This window comes from Rhincodon typus, chromosome 41, assembly GCF_021869965.1.
Source record: "Rhincodon typus isolate 14 chromosome 41, sRhiTyp1.1, whole genome shotgun sequence".
Lineage (NCBI taxonomy): Eukaryota > Metazoa > Chordata > Chondrichthyes > Orectolobiformes > Rhincodontidae > Rhincodon > Rhincodon typus.
Window position 1 is genome coordinate 1,758,679 of NC_063372.1, and position 12,981 is coordinate 1,771,659.

The 12,981-nt window shown below is 46.1% G+C and overlaps 1 protein-coding gene across 1 annotated transcript in view; it reads right to left on the reverse strand.

Moving 5' to 3' along the window:
- Positions 1–6,013, reverse strand: part of LOC109925033 (rho guanine nucleotide exchange factor 25-like) — a 111,736-nt gene extending 105,723 nt beyond the window's left edge. The window contains exon 1 of the mRNA XM_048618829.1: positions 5,767–6,013. Within this exon, the coding sequence (XP_048474786.1) occupies positions 5,767–5,983 (217 nt within the window). The 5' untranslated portion in view covers positions 5,984–6,013. The remainder of the gene's footprint in view (positions 1–5,766) is intronic.
- Between the last annotated feature and the right edge of the window lie 6,968 nt (positions 6,014–12,981).

Sequence of the window (12,981 nt, forward strand, 5' to 3'; positions counted from 1 at the left end):
ATTCAATATTCTGAAAGTTTCAATTAGATCCCCCCTCATCCTTCTAAACTTCAATGAGTATAGTCCCAGAGTCCTCAAACGTTCCTCATATGTTAAGCTTTCCATTCCTTGGACATTCTCGTTAACCTCCTCTGAACCCGCTCCAGGGCCAGCAGTACATCCTTTCTGAGATATGGGGCCCAAAACTGCACACAATACTCCAAATGTGGCCTGACCAGAGCCTTATAAAGCCTCAGTAGTACATCCCTGCTTTTATATTCAAGTCCTCTCAAAATAAATGCCAACATTGCATTTGCCTTCTTGACTACTGACTCAACATGCAAGTTTACGGTGAGAGAATCCTGGACTAGAACTCCCAAGTCTCTTTGCACTTCAGACTTCTGAATTTTCTCCCCATTTAGAAAATAGTCCATGCTTTTATTCTTCTTACCAAAGTGCATGACCTCACACTTTCCCACGTTGTACTCCATCTGCCACTTCTTTGCCCACTCTGCTAACTTGTCCAAGTCCTTCTGCAGCCTCCTCACCTCCTCAATACTACCTGTCCCTCCACCTATCTTTGTATGGTCTGCAAAGTTAGCCAGAATGCCCACAGTTCCTTCATCTAGATCGATAACTGCCTCAATACTTTTGTTCATCCTTCTTGGGCTCACACTGTGCCAACTCAACAAAGGCCAATTCTGCAAGGGCCTTCTGGTCTCTTCACTCATCCCCTCCCATGCCCCCACTCTGCTCTATGGCTCTGGAGATTGACCAATTTAATAACATACTGAATTTGATGCCCTTCCTTGGCTACCACACAGAGGTTGAAGTGATGGGGTCTGCCCTATTTTGTGCCACATTTGACAGGCATACCATCAAATGATGGACTTGGCAAAATGGGGTAAACCCAATCCAACTCCTACCTCTCCCCAGTCCTGTGGCAGACTCCATGTGGTACCTCCTTGCACACCTCAGCTGAGACTGGCACCTCAGGATAAGTGGCATGATCCATTGCCTGGTGTCACTGCCAACCTTGCTGGCCCTGATATACTGAGGCTGCCAGGGAGCTTTAACCCTTGGCACTGCATGTCCAAAATCTGGGCACATGACTTTGCCCAATATCACATGAGGGGAGAGGGGTGGGCATCGTTGGTAGGAGTTACCTACAACTGTGCCAGCAATGCATTGGAAAACTTAAAGGGGCAATGCTGGAATGGAAAATGACCTGATATTACAGCAGTGACTACATTTCAGATTAAATACCTTATTGGGTGCAAAGTGATTGGAGTATTTGGAGATCATGAAGGGTGCCATACAAATGCAAAGTGAAAGATTATTGGGGCTTGAAGAAACATGGGGCAAGATTTTCCAATAATGCTTCTGTGTGAAGGTGAACAAGAACGAGAGGTGACCTTATTGAAACATACAAGATTCTTAGAGGACTTGACAGGGGAGATGTGGAGAGGTTGTTTCCCCTCGTGGGAGAGTCTAGGACCTGAGGGTACAATCTCAGAATAAGGGGTCACCCATTTAACACAGAGATGGGGAGGAATTTCTTCTCTCAGAGGGGAGTGAATCTGTGGAATTCTTTACCACAGAGGGCTGTCGAGGCTGGGTCATTAAGTATATTCAAGGCTGAGAGAGACAGATTTTTAATCAGGAAGGGAATCAGGGGTTGTGGGGAAAAGGCAGGAAAGTGGAGTTAAGGATTATCAAATCAGCCATAACATCATTGAATGATGGAGTAAACTCGATGGGCTGAATGGCCTGAATCTGCTCCCTATGGTCTTAATCTGTTAGGAGGCAACGAATGTGCCACCATCACCACTGAGAAAATGGCCCCAATTGCCCTTCAATTGGCTCACTAAGAGCTGGCAGGCAAATGAGGATCACTATTTCACCCCATCCCTGGCCTCCATACTGGATATCTTAACAGAGCGTCTGGATCTTAAAGTCTGCTGGGTGAGGCCTACTCCTCGGGGGATCCAGCCAAAAGAAGTTAATTACTTTTAATATTCTTCTCACAAAATGGAGGTTGCAAGAAGAAGAAGCAAAGGCAGAGGGGTGGCTTTCAGAAGTTAACCCCCTTTGCCCATGTTCTATGCCTCTTTTTGCTTCCCAGATTGGGGCAATTGAAAGTCCTCCTCCAACCCCCACCCCTGCCCCAAGCTGGCAGGCAGGTTGCCATGGTTTCCCAGGAGGGAGTTTAGCCACATTTCTTGCCCCCTGGAGAGGCAGGTAATCAGAAAGGTGGCTAGCTGACACCCTTAGGTTGCCACTAACTGATGACAAAATGGCTTGAATAGCTGGTGAGTGAAGCAAGTCACCCAAGGACCTGCTCACTATCTCCACTCACCAAATTCCCCTACTGACCAGATCTCTCGTCAGCTCCACCAAGGGCAAAACTGCCCCTAAAGTGTTCTTTCAAAATGTTCTTCTCTCAGAGTGTCGTGAATCTTTTGTGCAGAGGTGAGAGATTTTTTTGTTCATTCACAGGTTACTCCAGCATTTATTGCCCATCTCTCATTATCCAGAGGGTAGCTAAGAGTCAACCATGTTTTGGGTTTGGAGTCACATGTAGGCCAGACCAGGTAAGGATGGCAGATTCCTTCCCTAAGGACATTAGTGAACCAGATGGGATTTTCCAACAATTGTTGGAAAGTTTATTCCTCAATAATGTTACATAAAAACAGCCAGATGATCTGGTCACGATCACATTGCTAGTTATGGAAGCTTGCTATGCACAAAATTGTCTGCTGCCGTCCTACATTACAGCAGGGACTATGTATCTAATTGGCTGTAGGGCTTTTTAACCCATACTGTGTTCATGAAAGATGCTACAAAAATGCAAGGTTTAGTTTCTTTCTTTCAGTGCTGCCCTGAACACCGAGGGCTCAGGTGCAGCCACTATGCTTCCTTTTGATGCCAGCCACCAGTTTAGGTTTATTTGATGCCCTCTTTACAATTCCTGGCTCTTCATGATTCGGTAGAGAAAGACGGGGGCAAAGAGGTGCGCAGGCAGCCAACAAGAAGTATATGAGAGAATTCTGGGACAAGAGAGGCTGCCATTTTGTGACGCTGAAGCCTGGATTCCTGCTCAAACATAAAAACAGATCTTGTACCTGGAACTGTTAGACAGTTGGGCAATTTCATTAATTCTGTGGTAGGAGAACCACAGCTCCTGTTCACAATGCTCCAGGTGTGGTCTCACCAAGGCCCTGTACAATTGCAGCAAGAATTCAAGAATTGCAGAGGTCTTGGAAGGTTGTGAGGCTGGAGGGGATGACGGAGATTGGGAGGAGCAAGGCCATGGAAGGGTGAAAGAAACAATGGAGTTGAAATAAAAAAATTGAAGAGTTTGTGGCAAGAGAGTCAGTGAGCACTGGGCTGATGGCTGAATAGGGCCTAAGGTGTAGGCAGCCAGGTTGGATAAGCTCAGGAACATGGAGGTTGACCTTCTTGGTTCAGGTTGGCTGAGCGGGCACAAGGGGGTAAAGTTCATCTGGGATGTAGGTTAGGACAGGCGCCAATGAATCATCTTGCACTTGGCCGACTTAAATGTCAACAGTAAATCACATAGAGTGCCAAACGTGGGGATGGTCAGTGCCCATTTTGCACTGCAATCCATGATGGATTTCAAAGCTGTTTACGTGGCTTTGCACAGCAGCGATACCCTGACATGGATGTGTTGGAGCAAGAGGTGAAAAACACCAGAGGACAAATTCCTCACCCGCTGCTACCTTGTTCCCCATTAAAGCAACCAGGCTTTTCACTTTACTGAGACCCTGATCCTGCACCTTTCAGATGCCCGTTGCAATCACACTGCTCAAAGACACAGGAGGCACGATGCTCACTAACGGAGGAGGCACGTCACTGAGGTGAAGAGGCCGACCTCAGCCCCTCCTTCAACTAAACCCAATGGAGGTTGGACACCAATGCAAAAGCCTATCTGACTTCCAGACCATCCCCAAGCACAAAAACTGGCTTTCATCTCTTTATATTCATAATCAATCAAACTTCTTGTTGCTGCACAGTTTGGTTTGTATCGCGAGCTGGCGGCTGACGGGTTGGAAGATAGAGGGCATTGGGTTAAAGATCCAGTCATGAGTCACATAACCTTGCACCTAATGGAGAGTTTAATCAGAGCCTCATGAACTGAATCGACTGGTGATAAAAAGAGATGTTGAGACAGAATTTCACTTTGTGTCAGGATATTTGTGTGAAGGGACTGAACGTTTCAGAGCTGTTGCTTCATATGATAGAGAATAAGTGGAATATTTTCGGGTCAATGGACAACCTTCTCGTGTGCTCTGATTGTGGTGGAGACTGACTTTAATCACATAAAACTTCGTTGACTTTGACACTTGAAGCCTTGGCAGTTTTTTTGTTAACCCTCTCCTGGTCCAACTTCTTTCTCTCGATTTTCCTTCATTTCCGACACCTATCCGTCCAAGATTTTTTTGCAATCTCTGGAGTGCTGGGCATTATTCCACAGCCTGGGAATGTAAAGGAGACCATCGCAGGATATCCTTATGGTTCAGATTATGAAGGACTTTGTTTATTTTTCTCTTTCTCTTTTGAAAGATGAGCAGGGCAACGGGGAACAAGCAGGGGAGGGGGAAGTAAGTCGAATGGCTTTTTCATAGGGCCAACAGGGGCTCTCTCAGAAACCCTAGGTGATTCACAGCACTTTCTCCTGTGCCCCTTCCCCTCCCTGCCACTGCGTACCCCTTGGCACTTCCCTATTCCATGCCCCATATCCCACCATTAACCCACCAACTCCCAGTCCTCTGGCTGTGATCAGATAACCCAGGCACTGAGTAGGCATCAAAGCTGGCACCTTCCCAGGTTTCCTGACCAACCTTTGCAGCATCATACAGCCCGGGACGAGGCCGACTATCCAATTATCGTCCCTACACTTTGCCCATAGCCCTACAAATGCTTTCAAAACCGACAACGAACGGTAATGAAAAAACATTCTGCAAAGCAGAGTGCATTTCATTTACACCTGGAACCAACCAAATAAAAAGATTTGATTTGACACCAAGATGACTGTGCACAGTCCCTTCTGTCCATGATCACTCTCAAATCTGACCAGATTTTTTCAAAGATGCCGAAGTGACCTGGTAAGGATTCCTACAGTGTCTCACAGATGGTGATAGGATTGTGCTAGGCAATTCTCTAACAAAGTTGCTGTCAGACACAGTACCATAGGTTTGTTGAAACCCAGAGAGAAGTCGCAATCACACACAGAAACACTCTCACTGGCAAACTCTCACACTCACTGACACAAACACGCACTCTCACTCACACTCATTGACACACACAGGCTCATTGACACCCTCAAACACACTCTCACTGACTCACATGCACACATACACGCGCACACAGACACACACACACACTCACACACTCACACTCACGCACACGCACACACACACAAACACACACACACACTCACACTCACACACACGCACACAGACACACACACACACTCACTCACATGCGCACACACACACTCACTCACACACACACACACACTCACTCACACACACACTCACTCACACGCACTCACACAAACGCTGTCACTGACACAAACATTCTCACACTCACTGACAGACACACTCGCTCACACACATGCTCTCACTGACACACACACATAGGCACACTCTCTCTCACACACTCACACACACACACACAGACACAAATACACACACACAAACACACACACGCTCATACAGAGAGTCCCACACACAAGATGCCAACAAGGCTAAAGTCACTAACCTCGTACTCTGTAACAACATCCGCACTTTGCCAGGACCTTGCGGAACAAATGCTGGCACGCGCAGCCCGGCCGCTGCTGCCCACCCTTCATGCTGCCTGGTTGGCACTCATGCCAGCCTGCCGTGTAGATTGAAGCACCTTGGCCATATAAGTGGAGGGAATGGGGGGTTCTGCTGTAAGCCTGAAAACTGCTCACTGCAGAGCAGGCACAGCACATGAAGTAACGGTTCGCTTGGCTGGGAGGAGACTGCCTTCACTCTCTCTCTCGCTCGCTCTCTCGCTCTCTCTCTCGCTCTCTCAATCTGTGGCTCTTCCAGCAATCAAGGACCACCCCCTCCCCCGCTCTCTGCAGCACTGACTGCAGATTCTGAGGCCTTGGGAAGGGTTGACAGCACACGAGTTATCTGTACAGCTGGGTAGAAGTCCAGAGTAATCTTCAGTCATTTCACAAGCCTGAACTGATAGTCACCTCAGAGAAAACTCTTCACTGCAATGGACTGAGGCACCATTCCAGCAGACCTGCCTTTGTGTGTGTATACGAGAGACAGAGAGCTTGATGAAAACCAGTATCTATATGAAATAGTCTAAAAATGGAAAGTGTGTTAAACAGATTCAATTTAACCCACTGAGAGGGTCATCCAACAGGATTTTCATGATCCCCTGCTTATCTTCTTTTAAAACAGCTAGGGTTGAAAGCTCCTATAACTCTCACATACCTCTTTTTTTGCTTGTATGCCTTTCTGGAACCCAGACCGTAATATTTCACTGAGACTGCTAGAGTCTTAAAATCTAACTTGAGGAACGTTTAAAGGCACATTGCTCTTTCTCTCTCTCTCTCTCAGCCCACAAACAAATAGTTGTGGAGGTAGCTGCCTTTTCTTTCGGCTCTCAAGTTGAATTAGAAAGAATGGCAGAGTGCAATTCGTCCCAACACATTGGGCCAAAGATCCTGCAATCATATTTGATTGGCCGCTGAACCTGAAGACAAAGTACTCAAAAAAGTATTTATTCAGTGCAAGAAGGTGAGTTGACCCATTGCAAGATCGTGCTGAGGTAGCTGTACCTGAACTTGGCCGACTCAGAACCACATTAAGTTCAAGCGCTCACTTATATTGGCAGACAAAGTTGGTTGTACCAATGACCAAATAACAGAGGATTTTGACCATAAATGCATGCCTGAAACTACTTTTCTTCTTATTTTTCACAATCCCTTGCTCAGGTTCAAGTTTCAATTTGCCCAGATTAGGTCCACAGGAGATTCTACTGACACTGCTGGCTTGGGGACGCTCTTCATATTGTAGTTTTTCTTCTTTAATGTCCAACGATGGTAAGAAACTAACTCATGTAAGCCAACTCAATTAGGAAGTGCTTCATAGAATCCCTACAGTATGGAAGCAGGCCATTCGGCCCATTGAATCCACATCACTCCCTCCAAACAGCATCCTACCCAGACCCACCCCGACCCACCCCCTACCCTATCTCTGTAACCCTGCATTCCCCATGGCTAATACACATCCTTGGACTTTATGGGGCAATTTCCCATGGCCAATCCACATCTTTGGACAGTGGGAGGAAACTGGAGCACCCAGAGGAAACCCACGCAGACACGGGAAGAATGTGCAAACTCCACAGAGACAGTCGCCCGAGGGTGGAATCAAACCCGGATCCCTTGTGCTGTGAGGCAGCAGTGCTAACCACTGAGCCACCATGCCGCCCTATCAGTCTGGTTTGAGTTTTAAGTCATTTTCAGTGAATTCAGTGAGGGGGGAAGATCGTGGTGTTGTAGTAATGACACTGAACAAGTAATCGGGGCAAAGTCTCTGGGGCATGGTTCAAATCCGTAGAATTAAATGTAATCAGTAAAATCTGGAATAGAGACCTAGTCTCAGTGATGGGGTGGCAATGGTAACTATCATCGATTGACGTAAAATATCCATCTGGCTCACTAATGGCCTTTAGGGAAGGAAACTGCTTCACCTGCGCTGGCCTATATGTGACTCCAGATCCACAGTAATGTGGTTGATCCTTAAGTGCCCTTAGAAACAGCTTAGCAGCCACTGAGTTTGGGGACAATTAGGGATTGGTAATATGTCCACAACACTGTCAAAGAATAAATAAAATTACTTGTTATTAAAAATGCTAACTTTTGGTGATCAATCCATTTTAAGGTATATCAATAAATCTGCATCTGGTTTTCACTCTCTGTACCATTGCTGAAAAGTGGCATATTTTGTCAAAGCTTTTCAGTATGTAGGCCATACATCCCAAAGATTATCAGACCATACCAAATAGCACATACATTTGACTGTTCGCAACAAGCAAGGTTTAGACTGTAGACAGAATACAAAACCACGTTTGCAAAACCCACAACACTCCAAGGAGTTGTTGAAGTTGAACACTCCAACATTAGGTATGATTCCATGATTGGACATATGCTAAATAATCCTGAGTGTGTGAAGAATTACACTGGGATGATTGTCAGTGGATCTTGCACCATGGTGCACATGCGTGTATCAGAGGCGACATATAGAACACGGACACGCACTGTGCTTCTTTCAACTCAACAAAATAGGTAACAGCCATTCTCTGGTTTGTTTCTCAGGGCAATGACTTGACCAGAATGGTTTAAAATTTAAACAAAGCTTGGAGGTTAACTGTCAGTCATCATCAACTGTGCATTCTCCACAGGAACACCTCAACCAATCACAGTCCATTTGCCAACCAATCAGCACTTTCCTTTCTTACAATATAAGGTTGTTCTCCACAACTACAACTCTTCTTGCAAATCGTCCTGATGAGTTCAAGGCGAAAAGCATAGGCAAAATGGGTCCATGTTCAGCAGTACTCTTTCCGCCTGACCAAGTGACAATTTAAATTCCCCTTCATGGAAAGAAAACAATTATGTCTGTTACATGACCTGATTGCACTGGTTCATAGAGTCATAAAATAGTACAGTATTTAAAGAGACCATTCAGCCCACTGAGACTATGCCAGCTCTTTGGAACAGCAATCCAATTAATCCTGCTTACCCGCTCTTTCCCCACATCCCTGTAACCTTTTTTTCCTTTAAGCATTTATTGAAGTATCTTTTGGAGGTGCCCATCCAGCTTGTACCCAGCATCCCATGAGGCATGCACTTCACATCCTAACAGGTTTTCCCACACACCTCCTCTGGTTCTATCACCACTTTCTCACTATTTACTCCCTCAAAACCCAACATAACTTAAAACACCTTCGTTCAATCTTATCTTGGCCTTGTTCAGTTCCAGGAACCAAACAGAATCTTGGCGGAAATTTAAGGTCTAACCCAACCAGGATGAGTTCAGGCACTTTCCCAGTACACTTTCTCTGCTGAACCCAAAATTTGAAACATTCATCAAGATCAGTATTCCCTGGCTGGGCGGACTGGTGAAAGAAGAAAGCTGGTAAACTAAAAAAAGGATAAATTACAAATCCTAATCCATCTTTTAGTCAACATCCATGATGCTTGCCGTGGTTAACTAGCTCATTGTGATACCATTCTCTAAGTTAAAGGAAGACAAAGTGCAATTTTCACTGTGCTGAAAACAAAGAAGCATACAGTACAGAAGAGGGCCTTCAGCCCATCGAGTGTATATCATGACATGTCATCATCATTGGCGGTCCCTCACAGACGAGGATGACTCTCTTCCATTCTCAGTGTGAGTCTGTAGGTGGCTGTACAGACCGATGCAGCTATTGCAGGCTCTGTTACACTTGGGGCACATGGTGGTCATGGGAAGGGCTGGGTGGGGCGTCACAGTGGCAGTGCGCTCCTTTCGCCTGGCTTCCGCTTTTTCCCGACAGAAAGTCTCGAGGTTCTTGGAGCGTTCCCGGATGCAACTCCTCCACTTTGGATAGTCTTGGGACAGGTATCTGTGGGAATGCTGCACTTCGCCAGTGAGGCCTTGAAGGTATCACTGAAGCGCCTCCTCTGTCCACCTGGGACTCGCCTCCTGTTACGGTGCTGGGAGTAGAGACCTGCTTGGGGAGTCTCGTGTCGGTCATGCGGACAACGTGCTCAGTCCATCGCAGCCGATCAAGAGTAGTCAGCGCCTCGATGCTGGGGATGTTGGCCTGGTCAAGGACGCTGGTGTTGGTGCATCTTTCTTCCCAGTGGATTCATAGGATCTTGCACAGGCAGCGTTGGTGGTACTGCTCCAGCACCTCAAGGTGTCTGCTGTAGACAGTCCATGTCTCAGAGTCATATAGGAGGGTGGGAACCACCACAGCTCTGTAAATTACTCTATGTATATCATAACTACACAGTGATATGATGCCTATGTTGTTGTCAGTGTTGGTGACACTTGACTATCCTCTGATTTCGAAGATGGCCACTACTCTGGGTCATCAGTTTCTGCTGTGGATCATCAAGTGATTGAAGCCAATTCTTCTACCCAGATCTTTGGACATGTCCCATGAGGTAGTGGGATCCGCAGTGTAGGATTTGCTTCCTCTCCATTCCTTCTGTGCTACTGCTGTTTCACGCAATTAAAAGGTTTTGGCTCAAGTGTGATGCAGCTAAATGGACATGTTGCCGCCATTTTGAATGATTAATAACAAGCTCTTCCCTTGAGCTTTCAGCTTCCTTTGTGTCAAAACTGAGCACCTTGGGGATAGACAGTTTGCAGATGGTGACACAGAGGCTTAGTGGTTAGCACTATTGCCTCACAGTGCCAAGGGCCTGGATTCAATTCCAGTGTTGGACAACAACGTTTGCACATTCTCCCCGTGTCTGCGTGGGTTTCTCTGGGTGCTCTGGTTTCCTCCCACAATCCAAAGATGTGCAGGTTAGGATGGATTGGCCATGTTAAATTGCCCATAGTGACCAAGGATGTGCTGGCTAGGTGGGTTAGCCATGGGAAATGTGGGGTTACAGGGATTGGCTCGGCTGCTCTTCAGAGGGTCACTGTGGACTTGATGGGACAAATGGCCTGCTTCCACACTGTAGGAATTCTATGACTGCAGTGTCATTGTCCACTTGGCAACAGACTGGCATGCCACACTTGATTTCTTTGCTGCAGACAAAAACATTCAACCTGTCCTTGAATACTGCCAAACCAAAACTTAGATATTGTCTGAACATATGAAACAGGAGCAGAGGTAGACCATTCAGTCCATCGAGACTGCACCCCCAATCAATAATATTATGGCTGATCAGTTTGTGTTCCATCTAATCCTGTTAAGTGTCGAACGCCTAATTAACAAGAATCGATCCAATGACCAGATGCCTTTCTGAGGCAGAGATTTCCAAAGTCTGAGAGAAAACAAATTCTCTTTCCTAAAAGGATCACCTATAATTTTAAAACAGCAGCCCCCTTAATTCTGGATTGTCCCACAAAACGTAACTTCTTTTCCACGTTCACCTTGTCAAGACCCATTCAGGCTCCTATACACTTCAATCAACCAATACTCAGTCAGCCAAGTACTCCAGCTCCCATGTATTTTGAAGGACAGTCTCTGGGATATGGTGAGCACTTCCCAGTCCTTGGCTGTCACCTCACTCAAAACACCACCTCTGACAAGGAGATCCAGCACCAGATCAGCAAAGACCCCCTACCCACAACACGTCAGCACTTGCATGGACTGGCAAGGCATTGCAATGGGACTAAGCAACTCAGCCTTAAGTTGAAGGGACGTGGAAATCAGCCAGGGTTCCTGTTGTTTATTGTAGTGCAGTGACTCATTCCGTAAAACGCGTGGCTTTTTTTTTGTCCAGGGAGCGCTTGCACTCCTTTTCACAGAAATGTCTCAGAGAAGGTTCACTTGGCTGATCCTGGATGTGGAGGGACTGTCTTATGAGGAAAGGTTGAGTAGGTCGGGCCTGTACTCATTGGGGTTTAGAAGAATGAGATGTGACCTTATTGAAACAAACAAGGCACTAGTTAGACCGCAACTAGAATACAGTGGACAGTTTTGAGGTTCCTTATCTAAGGAATCATAGAATCTCTACGGTGTAGAAGCAGGCCATTTGGCCCATCAAGTCCACACTGACCCTCCAAAGAGCATCCCACCCAGACCCATCCTCTCACCCTATCCCTGTAATCCTGCATTTCCCATGGTTAATCCACGTAACCTATACATCCTGGACACTATGAGCAATTTAGCATGGCCAATCCACCTAACCTGCACTTCTTTGGACTGTGGGAAGAAACAGAGCAAGAATGTGCAAACTCCATACAGACAGTTGCCTGAGGGTGGAATCAAACCCAGGTCCCTGGCGCTTTGAGGCAGCAGTGCTAATCACTGAGCCACTATGCTGCCCAGAAATATAGACTAGCATTGGGAGTAGTTCAGAGAAGGTTCACTTGGCTAATCCCAGGTATGGAAGGACTGTCCTATGAGGAGAGGTTCAGTAGGTTGGGCCTGTACTCATTGGAGTTTAGAAGAATGAGAGGAGACCTTATTGAAACATACAAGATTATTACGGGGCTTGACAGGGGAGATGTGGAGAGGTTGTTTCCCCTTGTGGGAGAGTCTAGGACCAGAGGGCATCATCTCAGAATAAGGGGTCACCCATTTAACACAGAGATGAGAAGGAACTTCTTCTCTCAGAGAGGAGTGAATCTATGGAATTCTTTACCACAGAGGGCTGTCGAGGCTGGGTCACCAAGTATATTCAAAGCTGAGATAGAGAGATTTTTCATCAGGAAGGGAATTGCAGGTCATGGGGAAAAGGCAAGAAAGTGGAGCTGAGGACGATCAGATCAGACACGATTTCATTGAATGGTGGAGTACATGCGATAGGCTGAGTGGCCAACTGCTGCTCCTACATCTTATGGTTGTCCTAATTGCTGACTAATTAGACTCCCACATGAAGAATACATGGTTATTGTGGGATTGGAGGGCATTTGTCATCAGTGAGAGTCAAGAAAGAGGAAGGTGGTACAAAATAATTTTTAAAATGAAAAATGCTGCCCCTTAAACTGATTACATTTGTTCATGTTACAGCTTTTACTAGGCTTACAGATAAAGATATACACATCACCTTTTGTATAAACTGTACAAACTTTCCCATTGAAAATAGACACCATCAATTTGTTTCCTTTGGAACTGTTTATGACTCATTTCCCTTGAGAAGGTCAGACAGAAACATGAGGTAGCCAATCGGCCCCTTAAACCCATTCTGCTTTTCAATTCGAGCTTGAGCAAACAGTATCCTGATACCATCTGTTAGTCTTGGCACCTTAACCCTCA